Source organism: Salmo salar, chromosome ssa04 (assembly GCF_905237065.1).
Source record: "Salmo salar chromosome ssa04, Ssal_v3.1, whole genome shotgun sequence".
In the NCBI taxonomy this organism is placed as follows: Eukaryota; Metazoa; Chordata; class Actinopteri; order Salmoniformes; family Salmonidae; genus Salmo; species Salmo salar.
Window position 1 is genome coordinate 7,989,891 of NC_059445.1, and position 20,197 is coordinate 8,010,087.

Sequence of the window (20,197 nt, forward strand, 5' to 3'; positions counted from 1 at the left end):
AGTCTTTGACAATTTTTTGTGCCTTCCTCTGACATCACCTAGTATATAGGTCCTGGATGGCAGGAAACTTGGTCCCAGTGATGTACTGGTCTGTTTGATCACTATCAGACAATGCAACCTGTCAGGATGTTCTCGATGGTGCAGCTGTAGAACTTTTTGTGGCTCTGGGGACCCATGCATAATCTTTTCAGTCCCCTGAGAGGGAAGAGGTGTTGCCGTGCCCTCTTCACAAATGTCTTGGTGTGTATGGACCACGATAGTTTGTTGGTGATGTGGACACCAAGGAACTTGAAACTCTCAACCCGCTCCACTTCAGACCCGTCAATGTTAATTAGGGCCTGTTCGTCCCTCCTTTTCTTATAGTCCACTATCAGCTCCTTGGTCTTGCTCACACAGAGATTGTCCTGGCACCACTGCCAGTTCTGACCTCCTCCCTATTGGCTGTCACATCGTTGTCAGTGATCAGATAAATACAAAACATGTATTGTTTGTTTTAATGCATTTATATTGACAGAAATCAACTGCTGCAGTGAAGCAGTCACTGGAATGTATAGATTTGAAATAGCTACTGTATATAAAAGAGCACGATAACATAACTAAAGCCAAGTCTAATATATTTCCATGTTAACAGGAGGTTAGCTGTTTTAGCACAGTGGTTAGCTGTGCTATTGCTGGGAGAAGCTAATGGTCCATGCATGAGTTGAACATGGAAATCAGTACATTTCTCTTGGTGCGTATGGAGGCCTTGGGGAAACCACACTGCTGAACTAGCAGTATTCAAATCAGGATGCTGCATAAGTAGATAGACAGGTTTGCTCGGGGGGGGGGGGGGTGAATGAAGTTGTATTGAATAAGGGTAAAAGATTACTCTGGTAAACATATGTCTTCAAAGGATGGTTTCAATTACAAAACAGACAGCGATTGAATAAAACACTTTATTTTCATTGTACACTGGTTTCTACTTTCATTTCTCTCTATTGAATCACTTCTCTTATATCATGGGAAAAGAACTAACAAAATGAAACAGTTATAGTTGTGTGAGTGAGTGTGAGAGGGAGAGATTGGACCCATGGTGAAGAAAAACAAAAACAAGAAGTGGGAAAAGAGTTAAGACATGAATGAAGTCAGTCAGTGGTTGGGTCACATCCAGTCAATATTTAACTCTTCATCTCATCATGGAGAGTCAGTCTTCACTCTCCACTTCTCCAGGGATTTCTGTAGAAGAATAAAAAGACAATCATGAGTATCTTTGTTACTAGATAATGTGGATTCATATGCGGAACATAAGGGTTCCACGAGAGAGAGCCACTGCTGCCAAACTTAACTTCTCTAGGGTAGGGGGCAGTATTTTGACGTCCGGATGAAAGGCGTGCCCAAATTAAACTGCTCAGGCTCAGAAGGTAGGATATGCATATTATTAGTAGATTTGGATAGAAAACACTGAAGTTTCTAAAACTGTTTGAATGATGTCTGTGAGTATAACAGAACTCATATGGCAGGCAAAAACCTGAGAAAAATCCAACCAGGAAGTGGGAAATCTGAGGTTTGTAGTTTTTTTCAAATCATTGCCTATACAGTGACTTAGGGTTCATTTTGCACTTCCTAAGGCTTCCACAAGATGTCAACAGTCTGTAGAACGTTGTTTCATGCTTCTACTGTGAATTTGAAGCGAACAAGAGGGCCTGGAGTCAGATGAGTGAGGAAATGACATGAGCTCAGAGGCACGCGCTCACGTGAGTGTGAGCTGTGTTCCTTTTCTGAAGACATTGGAATTGTCCGGTTGGAATATTTATGTTAAAAACATCCTAAAGATTGATGCTATACATCGTTTGACATATTTCTACGAACGTAAATATAACTTTTTTTTGACTTTTCGTTGTGACATTTGCGCGCGCTTCCTGCATTTGGAGTAGTGGACTGAACGCGCGAACAAAATGAGGTATTTGGACATAAATGATGGACTTTATCGAACAAAACAAACATCTGTGGACCTGGGATTCCTGGGAGTGCATTCTGATGAAGATCATCAAAGGTAAGTGAATACTTATAATATTATATCTGAGTTTTGTTGACTCCACAAAATGGCGGGTTTGGTTTCGTGTCTGAACGCTGTACTCAGATTATTGCAAAGTGTGCTTTCGCTGTAAAGTTTTTTTTAAATCTGACACAGCGGTTGCATTAAGGAGAGGTGTATCTATAATTCTTTGAATAACAGTTTAATATTTTATCAACGTTTATGATGAGTATTTCTTTAAATTGTTGTGCTCATTCACCAGCAGTTTTGGGAGGCAAAACATGTAAAATTGTTTTTTTGGATATAAATATGAACTTTATCGAGCAAAACATACATGTATTGTGCAACATGAAGTCCTATGAGTGCCATCTGATGAAGATCATCAAAGGTTAGTGATTCATTTTAGCTGTATTTCTGTTTTTTGTGACACTTCATGCTTGGAAAATGGCTGTGTGGTTTTTCTTGTTAGGTGCTGTCCTAACATAATCTAATGTTATGCTTTCGCCGTAAAGCCTTTTTGAAAATCGGACAACGTAGTTGGATTAACGAGAAGTGTATCTTTAAAATGGGATATAGAGAAATTTGAATTATGAGATTTTTGTTGTTTTGAATTTGGCGCCCTGCTATTTCACTGGCTGTTGGCAGTGTGTCCCGCAGGTGGGACGCTAGCATCCCACATACCCTAGTGAGGTTAAGCCTGTCTGGGGATGGTTTCCATGACAGGACACATTCCTTCATCTCCTTCCCCACTCCTGAGTATCAATGTATTAATAATCAAACACGTAACACCTGGACAATAAAGCAAAAAAAAAAAAAATACATAAAAAGTTCAATTCCGGAAGCAAAATGAAATTCAAAATTTGTTTTGCCAACTGAATTTACTCAATGGAATTGACCCCATCCCTGATTGTCAAAATGTTCTTTCTGATTGGAGGTTGACTTCAGTGTTGAGGCTGATTGGTTGTTTTGGGTTCTCACCTCAAGGTTTTGATGGTGTTTGAGGGTCTTGCAGTGGTTCTTCTCGGCCTCGTCAGTTCCGCTGTAGAACTTAGAACACACCTTGCAGAAGAAGCCTGACTTGGGGACCAGAAACTCCATTCCTGATAGTGACCAAACAGACCAGAAACAAAACAAGATTTAAAAATGACGTGATTATACTATGGGGCCTACGTAAAACACACACACACACACACACACACACACACACACACACACACACACACACACACACACACACACACACACGCGATAATAGAGAAGCTTGAGTAGTTTATCATTAGAACTACACTAATCAATTTCAACAATTAGTTAACTGTCAAAAGCAGCATCATTTGAGTCTCACCGACAGGTCTGTCAGGGTTGAAAGGAGGGATGCTGTAGTCCTTATAAAAGAGGGGTTCCATCTTCATCTTCCGCCTCACTGTCTCCTCCTCTCTGTCCTCCTGAGATGTCCTCCTTCGCTTAGACTCCACTGAGAGATGAAAGAGAAGATGGAGGAAGGAACACGGTCATCACTGAGACTTTAGCATTGTTTGTTTTAACTGTTCTGTTTGTTGGTGTTTGTGTGATTGGTGTGTGTGGGTTTTCCTAGACCTGATAAGTCACCAGAATGTCCTTACAAGGAAGGAAAACAATTACATTTCTTTTGAAAAGTCTTTAAAACATGCATCACAAATATAAAAATAAAAAAAAATCACTGACACCTTAAAAACAATCCAACTAATATGGTTTCAGGCTGTCAACCAACTATATTTTTCTACAACGTCGCAAAGAACCCAGCTTTTTATGCCATCATGCCATGATGCCATGACGAGGAGTGGCATAACAACGCAAAAACAGACTGGTAACCAGGTTAAAATGCACTTGCTACCACCATTGATTTGGCTGAGTTCACCTCTTTTATCATCTAGCCGTATAGTGGTTACCATAGCTACCATTGATCTACATACTAGGAGTGTAACGGTTCACCAAACCCACGGTTAGGTACGTATTGCAGTGTTGGGGGGGGGTCACGGTTCAGTTTCAGTACAGCAGGAAAATTAATTAATAAAAATAGTGTTGGTATTCCAGATTCCATATCTGCCAGAATGCCAGAGAAGCCAGTGTTGAGGATATATTTACACGGGTGTTGTTAGGCCCGTGTCAAGCACCAGCTTTGAGGGTATTATAACCTTTATAAAACGGGTTACCAACATATTCAAATAATGATTTACATATTTTCATTAATGTTATTTTGATGAATTTATTCTTACTAATTTTCATTCTTCCACAAGATGTAGTCCCGACACAAATCTTGGGTTGCTACCAAAGCCGGCTGGTCGTTCGTTCTATTGGTTCGGTTCCAGAGAAGTGACCCAGTCGTTCAGTCGTTTTGTTCTGTATCTATGGACACAATCCAGTTGTTCGCTCTAAATGTTCCATTGCCATACCTGCTGGCAACGTTCTTAGCCGTAGTTGGCTAGCTAGCAAGCAAGGGATAACGTACAGCCACGTCAAAAAGTGCAACCAGAAAAACAGCTGCAGTAAGTAGCCGCATTTGAATAAACTGATTTCTAGTGACATTTATTTAGATGCATTGATAACAATGAGCTAATGAGGTGCAATTTCGCCTGGCATCGAAAATATGTTCACTCTTCAGGACACACTTGTTCAGGGAAGCTAGCTAACAATCACTTCAAACTGAAGCTGGAAAGATTGCAAACTAGCTGCATTTTGTTTCATTTGACCTTTTCCTCAATTACATTTCTGTATATTAAAACTCAGCAAAAAAAAGAAACGTCCTCTCGCTGTCAACTGCATTTATTTTCAGCAAACTTAACATGTGTATGAACATAAGACTAAACAACAGACAAACTGAACAAGTTCCACAGACATGTGACTAACAAATGGAAGTGTCCCTGAACAAAGGGGGGGGGGGTCAAAATCAAAAACTCAGTAAGTATCTGGCGTGGCCACCAGCTGCATTAAGTACTGCAGTGCATCTCCTCCTCATGGACTGAACCAGATTTGCCAGTTCTTGCTGTTAGATGTTTCTCCACTCTTCCACCAAGGCACTTGCAAGTTCCCGGAAATTCTGGGGGGGGATAATTCTAGACCTCACACTCCGATCCAACAGGTCCCAGACATGCTCAAATGGGATTGAGATCCAGGCACTTCGCTGGCCATGGCAGAACACTGATATTCCTGTTTTGCAGGAAGTCACACACAGAACGAGCAGTATGGCTGGTGGCATTGTCATTCTGGAGGGTCATGTCAGGATGAGCCTGCAGTAAGGGTACCACATGAGGGAGGAGGTCTTCCCTGTAACGCACAGTGTTGAGATTGCCTGCAATGACAACAAGCTCAGTCCGAGAATGCTGTGACACACCGCCCCAGACCATGACGGACCCTCCACCTCCAAATCGATCCTGCTCCAGAGTACAGGCCTCGGTGTAACGCTCATTCCTTCGACGATAAACGCAAATCCGACCATCACCCCTGGTCAGACAAAACCGCAACTCGTCAATAAAGAACACTTTTTGTCAGTCCTGTCTGGTCCAGCGACGATGGATTTGTGCCCATAGGCAACATTGTTGCCGTTGATGTCTGGTGAGGACCTGCCTTACAACAGGCCTACAAGCCCTCAGTCCAGTCTCTCTTATCAAATTGTGAACAGTCTAAATACCGATAGAGGGATTGTGCGTTCCTGGTGTAACTCGGGCAGTTGTTGTTGCCATCCTGTACCTGTCCCACCGGTGTGATGCATTTTTTTGTTTGTTTCTCTTTTGCACATCTATCACGGCAGTGTTAATTTGCTAAATTGTAATTACTTCGCTACTATGGCTTATTTATTACCTTACCTCCTTACTCTATTTGCACACAGTGTATATAGATTTTTCTATTGTGTTATTGACTGTACTTTCGTTTATCCCATGTGTAACTGTGTTGTTTTTTGTCACACTGCTTTGCTTTATCTTGGCCAGGTCGCAGTTGTAAATGGGAACTTGTTCTCAACTGGCCTACCTGGTTAAATAAAGGTGAAATTTTTTTTAAAAATGGAATGTTCGGATGTACCGATCCTGTGCAGGTGTTGTTACACATGGTATGCCACTGCGAGGACAATCAGCTGTCCGTCTCCCTGTAGCGCTGTCTTAACCTGTTGGGGCAGTATTTGCACGGCCGGATAAAAAACGTACCCGATTTAATCTGATTACTACTCCTGCCCAGTAACTAGAATATGCATATAATTATTGGCTTTGGATAGAAAACACCCTAAAGTTTCTAAAACTGTTTGAATGGTGTCTGTGAGTATAACAGAACTCATTTGGCAGGCCAAAACCTGAGAAGATTCCTTACAGGAAGTGGCCTGTGAACATTTCTTGCCCTCCTTGATCATCTCTAACAAAAACAGGGGATCTCTGGCATGACGTGACACTTCCTACGGCTCCCATAGGCTATCAGAACCCGGGAAAAAGCTGAATGACGTAATTCCAGGCCCAGGCTGAAACACACTAGCGCGTTTGGCAAGTGCTCTATCAGAGGGCCATCAGACTGAGGCTCGTGCATGAGGGGATAGCATGCTTTTACTTTCACTCTCTTTGTAATAAAAAAACGATTTCCCGGTCGGAATATTATCGCTTTTTTATGAGAAAAATGGCATAAAAATTGATTTTAAACAGCGGTTGACATGCTTCGAAGTACGGTAATGGAATATTTAGAAAATTTTTGTCACGAAATGCGTCGTGCTCGTAACCCTTATTTACCCTTTCGGATAGCGTCTTGAACGCACGAACAAAACGCCGCTATTTGGATATAACAATGGATTATTTGGGACCAAACCAACATTTGTTATTGAAGTAGAAGTCCTGGGAGTGCATTCTGACGAAGACAGCAAAGGTAATAACATTTTTCTTATAGTAAATCTGACTTTGGTGAGTGCTAAACTTGCTGGGTGTCTAAATAGCTAGCCCTGTGATGCCGGGCTATCTACTTAGAATATTGCAAAATGTGCTTTCACCGAAAAGCTATTTAAAAAAAAAATATATATATATATATACATATTTTTATTTTTTTTTTTTTAAATAAAAAATACAAAAATACAAAATCGGACATATCGAGTGCATAGAGGAGTTCTGCATCTATAATTCTTCAAATAATTGTTATGTTTTTTTGTGAACGTTTATCGTGAGTAATTTAGTAAATTCACCGGAAGTGTTCGGTGGGAATGCTAGTCACCTGCTAATGTAAAAAGCTGGTTTTTGATATAAATATGAACTTGATTGAACAGACATGCATGTATTGTATAACATAATGTCCTAAGATTGTCATCTGATGAAGATCATCAAAGGTTAGTGCTGCATTTAGCTGTGGTTTGGGTTTATGTGACATTATATGCTAGCTTGAAAAATGGGTGTCTGATTATTTATGGCTGGGTACTCTGCTGACATAATCTAATGTTTTGATTTCGTTGTAAAGCCTTTTTGAAATCGGACAGTGTGGTTAGATTAACGAGAGTCTTCTCTTTAAAATGTTGTAAAATAGTCATATGTTTGAGAAATTGAAGTAATAGCATTTCTAAGGTATTTGAATAACGCGCCACGGGATTCAACTGGCTGTTGAGTACTCCTTCAAGCAAGCGTCCCACCTAGCCCAGAGAGGTTAAGCGTCTCACAGTACATTGCAATTTACAGCCCTGGCCACATCTGCAGTCCTCATGCCTTCTTGCAGCATGCCTAAGGCACTATATAAGCTTGCTTATATAGAGCGGGAACTACCTGTTTGGTGAAATGGGTGCGAGAGGGCGAAGTTCGTAAACGTGGCTCGAACACTTTGACGAGGTGCCGAAATCGATTATTCTTCTCAACCACCGAGAAGCGGCGCATATCCGCCTCTATAAACATACCTATCACTCTGGTCATTTCTTTGGCCCGTTCAGAATAAGCTGTGAAGGGCTACTTGAATGCAGAGGGGAGATGAAAGTTGTGTTGTTGCAGCTCCGATGTTAGGAATACTGGGGTGTTTTCTGAGTAAATGTGTCAACATGTTTGAGCTGTTAGCAGCTGCATAGGCTATTCTGGTTGAGAAGTGGCGACATCGCCGGGGAAACCAACATTTTCCCAAACTGGAGATTTAAATATCGATGGAGAATCCTTTTGGGTTTTTCCACCACTCGCAGAGAACTAGTTCCCTGCTGCGCCTCACAATGTTGATTACAACATGCACATAGGCTCTAGCTGTTTTAACCGAATAGACTGAATGTTTTTTTCAGCTCATATTTACTGACGCAGCCTAGGCATTTAAATGAATATACACAGTACCAGTCAAAATTTGACACACACACCTACTCAATCACACCTACTCATCCTACTTATTTCTATATTTTTACTATTTTCTACATTGTAGAATAATAGTGAAGACATCAAAACAATGAAATAACACATATGGAATCATGTAGTAACCAACAAAGTGGTAAACAAATCAAACTATGTGTTATATTCTTCAAAGTAGCCACCATTTGCCTTGACAGTTTTGCACACTTCGCATTCTCTCAACCAGCTTCACCTGGAATGGTTTTCCAAACAGTCTTGAAGGAGTTCCCACATATGCTGAGCACTTGTTGGCAGCTTTTCCTTCACTCTGCGGTCCAACTCATCCTAAACCATCTCAATTGGGGTCGGGTGATGGAGGCTAGGTCATCTGAATTCAAGCAGGACCACCCAGTTACTCTCCTTGGTCAAATAGTCCTTACACAGCATGGAGGTGTGTTTTGGGTAATTGTCCTGTTGAACAACAAACGATAGTCCCACAAAGCGCAAACCAGATGGGAGGGCATATCACTGCAGAATGCTGTGGTAGCCATGCTGGTTAAGTGCTCCCGAGTGGCGCAGCGGTCTAAGGCACTGCATCTCAGTGCAAGAGGCGTCACTCCAGTCCCTGGTTTGAATCCATGCTGTATCACATCCAGACATGATTGGGAGTCCCATAGGGCGGTGCACAATTGGCCCAGCGTCATCCGGGTTTGGCCGGGGTAGGCCGTCATTGTAAATACCACACATGCAGAGATCATCCGTTCACCTACTCAGCATCTCACAATGACACGGCGGTTGGAACACAAAAAAAAAAATCTCAAATTTGGACTCAAACCAAAGGACAGATTTCCACCGGTGTAATGTCCATTGCTCATGTTTCTTGGCCCAAGCAAGTCTCTTCTTATTGGTGTCCTATAGTAGTGGTTTCTTTGCATTGAACTTATCCTCTGCAGCAAAGGTAACTTTGGGTCGTCCTTTCCTGTGGCGGTCTTCCTTTCCTGTGGCGGTCCATATGAAAGCCAGTTTCATCATAGCGCTTGATGGTTTTTGCGACTGCATTTGAAGAAACTTTCAAAGTTCTTGACATTATCTGGATTGACTGACCTTCAGGTCTTAAAGTAATGACGCACTGCCATTTCTCTTTGCTTATTTGAGCTGTTCTTTCCATAATATGGACTTAGTCTTTTACCAAATAAGGCCATCTTCTGTATACCACCTGTAATGACTGGCCTGTTCGGGTCAGGTTACCGTGGACCATAATCCCACAGAGATATCCCTCACACCCACCAGTGGGGGAAGAGATCAAGAGGTATGGAGGTGGGGGATTTATGACACCTCCTGCCCATTGTAAATCTTAAGGCAGCTGACAAAATCCCTTTGTCCTCTCAGTATGGAGGAATGGAATGTATGATGGGCCTATGGAGAATCTACCTCAGAACAGTAACATGCAATAAATTGACTTTTGGACAATATGTTTCATCAGACAAAATGGTAGTAATGACGACAGATGGAATATGAAAATGTTGTTTTTGTTATTAAAAGTTAAATGATGACATTATAATGAAAACATAACTAGAAGAGTTTTCACAACATGTACTTGATGTTTACATACTGTACGGTGTGTGGAAAAAGTCCAGATCAAAGAGAATGTTTTTTTTTTTTTTTAAGATGAAATGTGAAGTTAGTTGTCTAAATTGGATGTGTGTAAAATCCAGACCTTGCCTTGTAACTAGTTACGCCCAGAGAACTTGCCCTACAGGCTGAAAGGCCCATTTCTGACCCGAGGGTATAAAACATGTGAGTTAAGAATCAACATTATAACTAAGTGACCACGAGCTGCAGCCAAGGTCCGAATTAGTTGTAAACCCAAAATGCAACCCGAGGTTGAAGAAGACAAAGGAACCTTTTAACAATCTATGCTACGGATGAGTAGCTGTGTCTAACAGGGTGAATTCAAGCTGGACCACACGGTTATTCTCTCCAAGGAACCATGTGTCTACACTGCTTTCATTCTCACGCTGGAACCCCCTATATGGCTGATTAGCCGTCCTCAGAAGACCACGCTTTCAGAACAAGGGCGAGGAAACAGACCACTAAGAGAAAGGACACAGACATTGTGTGGACAATCAGAGGGTTACACAACAGAAGTTTCGCCATCAGAAGAGAAGGAGGAACTCGGTCCACGAGGAGACACCCCATCAGAGACCTTCGACACGTAATTACATCATTATATTCTGACCCATAAGAGCGGCAGTTCGGGGCAATGTTAGGGTTAAAATAAGAATAGTTTACAAATGTACCCAAATGTGCTTTTCTCTCGTGCACTCTCTCTTTTGAAATCCCCATTTTGTGTAACACGCTAGTGTTGGCACGCTAGGGAACTGTTTCATTGCACTAAGTTCTAATCAATAATCTAGACTGCATCTTATATTATAATTTTTGCTTGTTATTTACTAAATCAACTCAATTGGTGTGGTACAGACTTTTTAGTGAGACTCGGGTTTGTGCAGATTCACAGATTACGCGACGTTCAGAATGAGACTGTAGAGGAAATTAATTAGCAACTGTTGTAAAAACAATATTCTGATAGAGTTAATTTGGGAAATAGAAACTCAAAGCCAAAACTTTCCCATAGTGCCCCAGGTTAATAATTACCTGACTCATTAAATCACCTAATTATAAATGGTTAATAATTCGATGAACAGCAGTCGTCACATTAATCAATACAAAGTTACAACACACCCCTAATTTGTCACAACACAACTGACTAGCTCAAACGCATTAAGGAAACGCATTCTACAAATTAACTTTTAACAAGGCACACCTGTTAATTGAAATGCATTCCAGGTGACAACCTCATGAAGCTGGTAGAGAGAATGCCAAGAGTGTGCAAAGCTGTCATCAAGGCAAAGGGTGGCTACTTTGAAGAATCTCAAATATATTTTGATTTGTTTAACACTTTCTTGGGTACTACATGATTCTATGTGTTATTTAATTGTTTTGATGACTTCACTAATATTCTACAATGTAGAAAATAATACAAATAAAGAAAAACCCTGGAATGAGTAGATGTGTAAACTTTTGACTGGTACTGTATATACACACAGATGTCTTATTTATCTACTCATTCGGGTTCACAGTGCGGACCGAACTGAGGTCCCCATACCGAACGGTTCAGTACTAATGCTTGTACAATTACACCTCTACTACATACGGTTGGTTATCTGACCTCACCACTACCACTCCTCTACAATGACCACAACCACTAATTTATGTAAACCAGGATGCCATTTTTTGACCACTTAACAAAATGCGGGTGGCCAGCTCAACCACTACTATGCATTCAGTGGGCTGGCTACCATATCTCAAACAAAATTCTACCTGTAGTCTTTTTCCTCCTGTGGCAAACCAGAGGTTAGTTACCTCAGAAAAAAGGGCACATTAGATATGGACTACCTGAACTTGTCCAATAAATACTCATTTGTTTTCCATTTCAAAACGTTTCGCTACTGAACACAACCCAGTTGACTTAACATAAAGTTTGTTTCTTACCTCTACTGGCCCGTTTCCTACCATATCTTATATTTAAAAAAATTAAAAAACGTTATACAGGTAATCAGAGCAGAACAGATTTTATTTACAACGACAGGCTTTCACGAGACGAGCATAGCAGTGATATACAGTATGTTTCTTACCCGTCTCAGCAGACCTCTTCTCCCCGTCCTCCTCCACCTGTCCCACCTCGTCCACCGTCAAAAACGTCCCAATGTTGAGATCCTCCAATCGCCCACCCTCCTTTTCCTCTTCTCCAGCGGCGGCAGGTGCGTCTGTGGGTGTGGCCTCATCGTGACCTTTCACCTCCGACTCCTCAGTGACCTCGTCGCAGGTCGTCTTCGGCACAGTGACCACAGGCTGAAGGAGAGTAACGTTAGAAAAGATTGGGGTCGTGTTCACACTTTAGAAACACTTCATTTCCTCCTTCCTCGGTTGAAGTAGTCTTCTCACCGATCTGCTCGTTATTGAATGCTATAGGGTTGAAGCCTTCCTTTTAGAAAAGGGATTAGTCAAATTAGGAATGTGACAAGACACACTGACCTCTTTGATGATGTCATCCTGACAGTCTGGAACTTTCTCCTCGGTCACCTCCCCAGTTCCCTCTGCAGTCTTCACTGACCCCTCCTCTGTGGTTGCTGGGAACAACCCCTCCTTCTGTTCTCGTTTGTCCAGAGCTTCCTCCTGTACCTTCGCTGCCCTAGGCTCACCCTCCACCTCCATCGGTGTAGTGTCATCTGGTGCCTGCCGCTCCGCCTTAGAGGCTGTGGTCACAGGGTCGTTGACGGTCACCTCCATAACCTCAGTCACCTCTGTGGTAGTCTCGGGGAGAGGACGGGGCACCACAGCTACTTCCCCCACCTCATCCACAGTCACAAAGTCCGCCATGTCGAAGGGGATGTGCTTCTCACCTAACTCCTCCTCTTCCTGAAAGAAGACAGGGCAGGGAACAGTTAACTATAAAACCACTGCTTTCCTCAAAATGGCAAGTCATTCCCCAAAATGGTTGAAAAGTTGATATTAGCATTCTATATTCATGATGGGTATACGACACTCTGGTTCAGTGGAGATTCTCTCTCCATCCATATATGCACTGAGTATACCAAACATTCGGATCACCTTCCTCATATTGAGTTGCCCCCCCCACACTCTACAAGGTGTTGAAAGCGTTCCACAGGGACGCTGGCCTGTTGACTCCAACGCTTCCCACAGTTGTATCAAGTTGGCTGGATGTCCTTTGGGTGGTGGACCATTCTTGATACACACCGGGAAACTTTGAGCGTGAAAAGAACTGCCACGCTGCTGGGTTTGACACAAACCAGTACGCCTGGCATCTACTACCACACCCCGTTCAAAGGCACAAATATTTAGTCTTGCCCATTCACCCACTGAATGGCACAAATACACAATCCATGGCTCAATTGTCTCAAGGCTCGAAAATCATTATTTAACATGTCTCCTCCCCTTCATCTACTGATTGAAGTGGATTTAACAAGTGGCGTCAATAAGGGATCATACATTTCACCTGTACAGTCTGTCATGGAAAGTGTTGCTAATGTTTTGTCCTCTCTGTATATAGAGTGAATACCAACACACTAGCCTCTCTCCTACCTGCTGTTTCTCCTCTCCGTTTCCTCTCCTGGACTCAGACCTGGCGCCGCTCTTCCCACTGCGCCGGCTCCCCTCATACCTCATAGAGGACCTGGACCCCGGTGATCCTGATGACCGTTCCCTGTGGGACCACCTCTTCTCTCTCTCCCTCCTTCCTTTCTCCCTCTCCTCCTCTTGGGCCTTCAGCCTCTTCTCCCTCTCCTTCTCCCTCTCCCTCCTCGCTTTCTCCCTCTCCTCCCTTTCCTCCTCGCGGGTCTTCTTCTTGGTAACCTGCTCTCTTCCAGACTCCCTGTCTCCACTGTGGCCTCTTCGGTTTTCAGTGGATGGCTTTTGGCCTGCAGGGGGCGCCAGGTCCTGTTCCTTCCTGGCCTGCTCAGCGCCGGCCCTACTGGAAGACCGGACCCTGCACTCCTCCAGCAGAACCTTCAGGATCTCTGGGGTCACTCTGGGTAGAGCGGGGGCAGCCTGAACATCTGGAGTCTCCTTATCTTTTGGTTGTTTACCTGGAGGATTCTCAGCTGCAGCCTGTTCGGTGGAAACCTTGGTAGAGGATCTGTTCCTGCTCTCCTGTCGTAAGGCCTCTATGATGGCCGCCATAACTTTTGGGGCTGGGGCGGAGGTGGCTGTTGTGGAACTGGAAACGGACATTTTCTCAGTCTCTGGTTTAGCAGCTTGAGGAGCGGAGGAAGCATCCGAGGAGACTGGTTCTTCAGTTTCTTCAGACTCCGTTGTTGAAATTTCTGCAACTTTCTCTGTGACCTCCTCTCCACCCTGACCTCCAGGTTGGTTTGTGTTGGGTTCTGTAGCTTCTCTCTGGTTCACTCCTGCTGGCTGTAAGGAAGATGCATTTGGCTCCTTCTCTTGATCCTTTCTTCCTAACACTGGAGACTCCTTTGTGGCTTGAACCTCTCCTTCAACCTTCATCCCTTCATTTCCTGGCTGAACCTCCTGTCCTTCAACCTTAGTATCAACCCCTGTTCCTGACTCCACCTTTAATCCTGACTGAGACAGTGAGTCCTCCTGGCCACCAGGGGGCATAGTAGTCTCTGCAGTCTGGGAGTCATTGCCACCAGTTGAAGCCGTTGAGCCGGCAGCGGAAATGTCGACTTTAGGTAGATCAATCTTGGGATCAGGTTTCCAGGAGAAGGCGAGCTTGTTGTTCTGAACAATGCAGGGAAACTTCTGGAAGCGGTTGAAGACACTCTTGGCCATGTCTGCTGTTCCCATCTCAAAGATGATCTGCATGGGGTAAAGAAAACAGGATTGGATGGATGGTGTGGAATTCCTGAAGGCAGGGTAGATGCAAGACACTTGAACACACAAACACTTAAACCCCACAAAAACAAACGTTCCTCACCAAGATGTCCCTCCCCTTGACAGACACTTGAGCACAAAGACACCCCTCCCCACCCACAGGTCCCTCACCTTGTCCTTGAGTGCCAGAGTCTGTTGGACTGTGCCGAAGCGCTGGACCAGTTTCTGGATCTCTGTTGGGCCGGAGGGCGTGGCCGGGATGTTACTGACAACCAGGAGACGGTTCCAGTCATCATCACCTCCCACCTCCTGCAGGACGTATAGGAAACATTGAAATGTATTCATCAATTACAAACAACTTTACTTGTACCAATTCTTAGAAGAAGCTCAACTTTATAAATAGTTGTTAGAAATTGTAAAGGGACTCTGCAATAATATATGCTCTTGGGTGTGATTCATTTAATTAGGTTAAATCATGTTTTAACATGCAGGTCTTAATCAAACCAAAATCAAATCAAATTTATTTGTCACATACACATGGTTAGCAGGTGTTAATGCAAGTGTAGCAAAATGCTTGTGATTCTAGTTCCGACCATGCAGTAATATCTAACAAGTAATATAACCTAACAACTTCACAACAACTATACTTATACACACACACACACAAGTGTAAAGGAATGAATACAAATATGTACATACAAATATATACTGCTCAAAAAAATAAAGGGAACACTTAAACAACACATCCTTGATCTGAATGAATGAAATAATCTTATTAAATACTTTTTTCTTTACATAGTTGAATGTGCTGACAACAAAATCACACAAAAATAATGTATGGAAATCCAATTTATCAACCCATGGAGGTCTGGATTTGGAAACCACTCTACAGGCTGATCCAACTTTGATGTAATGTCCTTAAAACAAGTCAAAATGAGGCTCAGTAGTGTGTGTGTGGCCTCCACGTGCCTGTATGACCTCCCTACAACGCCTGGGCATGCTCCTGATGAGGTGGCGGATGGTCTCCTGAGGGATCTCCTCCCAGACCTGGACTAAAGCATCCGCCAACTCCTGGACAGTCTGTGGTGCAACGTGGCGTTGGTGGATGGAGCGAGACATGATGTCCCAGATGTGCTCAATTGGATTCAGGTCTGGGGAACAGGCGGGCCAGTCCAAAGCATCAATGCTTTCCTCTTGCAGGAACTGTTGACACACTCCAGCCACATGAGGTCTAGCATTGTCTTGCATTAGGAGGAACCCAGGGCCAACCGCACCAGCATATGGTCTCACAAGGGGTCTGAGGATCTCATCTCGGTACCTAATGGCAGTCAGGCTACCTCTGGCGAGCACATGGAGGGCTGTGCGGCCCCCCAAAGAAATGCCACCCCACACCATGACTGACCCACCGCCAAACCGGTCATGCTGGAGGATGTTGCAGGCAGCAGAACATGCTCAGTGTGAACCTGCTTTCATCTGTGAAGAGCACAGGGCGCCAGTGGCCAATTTGCCAATCTTGAACAGCATTCTTACATAGGTATTCCTCTGGTCCAGATGGGTTAGGGCAGTGTGCAGGCGATTGTGTCGTCTGTGGACCTATTGGGGCGGTAAGCAAATTGGAGTTGGTCTAGGGTGTCAGGTAGGGTGGAGGTGATATGGTCCTTGACTAGTCTCTCAAAGCACTTCATGATGACGGAAGTGAGTGCTACAGGGCAGTAGTCATTTAGCTCAGTAACCTTAGCTTTCTTGGGAACAGGAACAATGGTGGCCCTGTTGAAGCATGTGGGGACAGCAGACTGGGATAAGGATTGATTGAATATGTCTGTAAACACACCAGCCAGCTGGTCTGCGCATGCTCTGAGGACGCGGCCGGGGATGCCGTCTGGGCCTGCAGCCCTGCGAGGGTTAACACGTTTAAATGTTTTACTCACGTTGGCTACAGTGAAGGAGATTGCCTGTGTTTTTCTACCTTTTCCTTGGGGTAGCAACAACGCTATTATTAAGAGCCTTTTAGGTTAGCTGAAGAAACAGTAAAATACTCACGCTAACAGGATTCCTGGGTCCCATCAATGAATGGAAAAGTGCCACCTGTGGTAATAAAATGGAATGAAAAGTTATTTATGTCATCACTGAATCAGATCAGTGAAAAAGAAGTTGAATGTGCATAAACACTCTTTTCATAGTGAACATTTATCATCATACCCTGCAGCAACCACCTGGAATTAACTGAAGAAAACTGCCCAGAACAGAGGACGCTGGAGATGCACTGTTCAGGCCCTGTGCTCCACTAGGCGCTAATAGGGATCAGTCAATCAAGCCACAGTATCTTACCGGTCTGTTGAAGTCCACCAGGAGGTTTGGAAGCAGGCTCATGTTCAGAACAGAATCGTTGATGCAGACAGGCATGTCATTGTAAACTTTCACCATCTCCTGGGCTGACTCCACATCCTGCATGGTGACCAGAGCCTGGACCACAAACAGACAAACGGTCAGCAACAGTCAGTCATATTGGGTATACAAGTTATATTGTTTAAAATCGGTGAAAATCATGATAGCGCCATTATACTGACTATTTTACCCAAAGCATCTGACAGAACATTGACACTGCCAATATATACAGCAGGTCCTATGTGGGAATGAAATTCCCAAACCTGGTCCTTCAGTACCCCCAACAGACATTTTTGTTGTAGCCCTGGACAAACATACTTGGTTCAACTCATTGAGGGCCTGATGATTAGTTGACAAGTTGAATCAGGTGTGCTTGTCCAGGGTGTACAGTTGGGGTACTGCAGGACCAGGGTTGGGAAACACTGCCCTAAGCCGCATAATGCAAATCAATGTGAAAGTGAGTGATGTATTGTGGATAGCGTGCCTACCTCACTGGGCTTGGTGATGAGGAGGATCTTGACAGGTGTTCCGAAGGGCTGGGCCAGCTTGGCGATATCAATCTCGGAGCAGCCGCTTTCAGGAAGTCCAGTAATCTTGACCATGCCTCTCTAAAAGGTCAAACCACAGGAGACAAAGACCGTCATAATCAAGACGTGGAGTATTCAGCGAGGTAACAAAAGAAAACGGTCAGAACGTTGTATAGAAAGATATCATGAATAGAGCTGACAGTCACAAAATTTCCTATTCTACCTGTCCTGACGGGGCTAAATCAAGTCTAATCTACATGATAGATTTCTATCTAAACGTTCCATAATGTAGCATCCCCTGCCTGGGCCTATGAGATATCAGTTCAGTTCTGCACCTTGTTTTCCCTCTGCAGTCTTTTGAGTCTCTCGACCTGTCCCGCTCTACAGCCCCTCTTCCTCTTCCTTGTTGGCTTCACCTGCTCCCTGTGTATCTGTTGGGAAACCCATTTAAATCTTACAGCTCAGACACCGCTGGCTGGCTGGCTCCCTGTTTTCTATTGTTCAAAAGTGTTAAAGATGAACTGAAACACTATGCTGGAACACTAAACTTCCCGACACCCAGGACCTATATACTAGGTGGTGTCAGAGGAAGGCCCCCCCCCCCCCCAAATAAATCACCCAAGTCATAGACGGGTCTCTCTGCTACCGCACAGCAAGCGGTAATGAAGCACCAAGTCAAGGAATAAAAGGCTCCTTAACAGCTTCTACCCACAAGACTGCTGAACAATTAATCAAATGGCCACCCAGACTATTTACATTGACCCCCCCCCCCCCCCCATTTGTTTTACACTGCTGCTACTCGCTGTTTATTATCTATTACGTAATTTTCTTCTGTTACTTTTTTTAAATTATTTTTTTTAACTTTCGTTTATTTAGTAAATATTTTCTTAACTATTTCTTGAACTGCATTGTTGGTTAAGGGCTTGTAAATAAGCATTTCACTGCTGTATTCGACACATGACAACCGTCACTTACTTGTATTTTTGTAGATGTGATATATAATATTGAAATACTTAATAAAAAAATTGTAATAGACATACTGGCAAATAAGAGACAGAAAAAAAAATAAAGCACCTCATTTGAATTCTTCTGACCAACGCTGGCTTCTGTGGGGGGAAAAAATGTATAATATTCAATTTCAAAACTTATTGATCAGGTCTATCAAACATCATTAGTTGTATATTAATCAAGACATCTAAGGCTGGCACCCTATTTGCTATTTAGTGCAATACTTTTGAGCAGAATACATAGGGCGTTGGTGAAACGTAACGCACTATATAGGGAATAGGGTGCCATTTGGGATGCATTCTAAAAGAACATTAATTGTATGTTTTTTTTACCTGGGCCTTTGATGGTCAAGTTGGCCTCGGTGGGGGCTGCAGGTGTCTTGGGAGCACCGATCACTTCTCTATGGAGAGTAGTGAAATGTGTGAAGAATTGCCTCCGTAATAACACACAAGTGGCAAAGTTCAGGGGTCAACGATAACCCTAGTATATACAGGTAATGCATAATACTTACCCTTTTATAATGACAGGTATCGAGGAAGTAAGCTCCTCCTCGCCATTCTGTAAAACAAAGAAATAAACAGATTAAATTTGATCAATCACCACTTTTTTCTTAATATTTAATTTTCTCCTCCTCTTTCTGTCATTACTAGCTTCCTCACTACAAGGGAAACATGATATACAGTACAGTGGATGAATATCCAGCTAGAAGCTGATGTGGCTTTGGTACAGTAAGCAGGGAGGGACAAACCTGGTCAGAGACAGAGATGGGGTGTTCCCGTATGTTGAGAGTGAGGCACTCAGCCAGCGCTTTAGCGTCCTGCTCTTTCTGCATGCAAACAGTGGCCTGGAGGAACAGAGACACCAAGAGGGGCAGAGGTTACACAGATGGATCCAAAACTTGTTTTATCATGGCTCTCTCTTGTACCTTTGCAGCAGACATACCGTGAGCATTATGTTTGGAACATCGAATCGCAATACATTTCGTGAGGTCCATGGCACAAGAGCATTAGTGAGTCAGGCACTGATGTTGGACGATTAGGCCTGGCTCACAGGGGGCGTTCCAATTCATACCAAAAGGTGTTCGATAGAGTTAAGGGCAGGTCTCTGTGCAGGCCAGTCAAGTTCTACCACACCGATCTTGACAAACCATTTCTGTATGGACCTCGCATTGCGCACGGAGGTATTGTAATGCTGAAACAGTAAAGGGCCTTCCCCAAACTGTTGCCACAAAGCTGGAAACACAGAATAGTCTAGAATGTCATTGTATGCTATAGCGTTAAGATCTCCCTTCACTGGAACTAAGGGGCCTAATCGTCCATGAAAAACAGCCCCAGAACATACCTCCACCACCAAATTTTACATGTGGCACTATGCATTGGGGCAGGTAGCGTTCTCCTGTCATCCGCCAAACGGTAAAACGTGATTCATCACTGCAGAGAACGCGTTTCCACTGCTCCAATGACGGCAAGCTTTACACCACCCCAGCCGACGCTTGGCATTACGCATGGTGTTCTTAGGCTTGTGTTCGGCTGTCGGCCATGGAAACCCATTTCATGAAG

General features: G+C 43.6%; 1 protein-coding gene across 1 annotated transcript in view; it reads right to left on the minus strand.

Moving 5' to 3' along the window:
- Nucleotides 1-921: 921 nt before the first annotated feature.
- Nucleotides 922-20,197, minus strand: part of LOC106602204 (zinc finger protein 638) — a 50,491-nt gene continuing 31,215 nt past the window's right edge. Inside the window, exons 7-20 of the mRNA XM_045717613.1 lie at nt 19,387-19,482; nt 19,150-19,196; nt 18,971-19,038; nt 18,705-18,736; nt 17,592-17,711; nt 17,047-17,181; nt 16,759-16,803; nt 14,890-15,027; nt 13,465-14,703; nt 12,397-12,780; nt 11,997-12,213; nt 3,357-3,485; nt 2,993-3,114; nt 922-1,215 (exon numbers count right to left, since the gene is read on the minus strand). Of these exons, the coding sequence (XP_045573569.1) occupies nt 1,174-1,215; nt 2,993-3,114; nt 3,357-3,485; nt 11,997-12,213; nt 12,397-12,780; nt 13,465-14,703; nt 14,890-15,027; nt 16,759-16,803; nt 17,047-17,181; nt 17,592-17,711; nt 18,705-18,736; nt 18,971-19,038; nt 19,150-19,196; nt 19,387-19,482 (2,814 nt within the window). The 3' untranslated portion in view covers nt 922-1,173. The remainder of the gene's footprint in view (nt 1,216-2,992; nt 3,115-3,356; nt 3,486-11,996; nt 12,214-12,396; nt 12,781-13,464; nt 14,704-14,889; nt 15,028-16,758; nt 16,804-17,046; nt 17,182-17,591; nt 17,712-18,704; nt 18,737-18,970; nt 19,039-19,149; nt 19,197-19,386; nt 19,483-20,197) is intronic.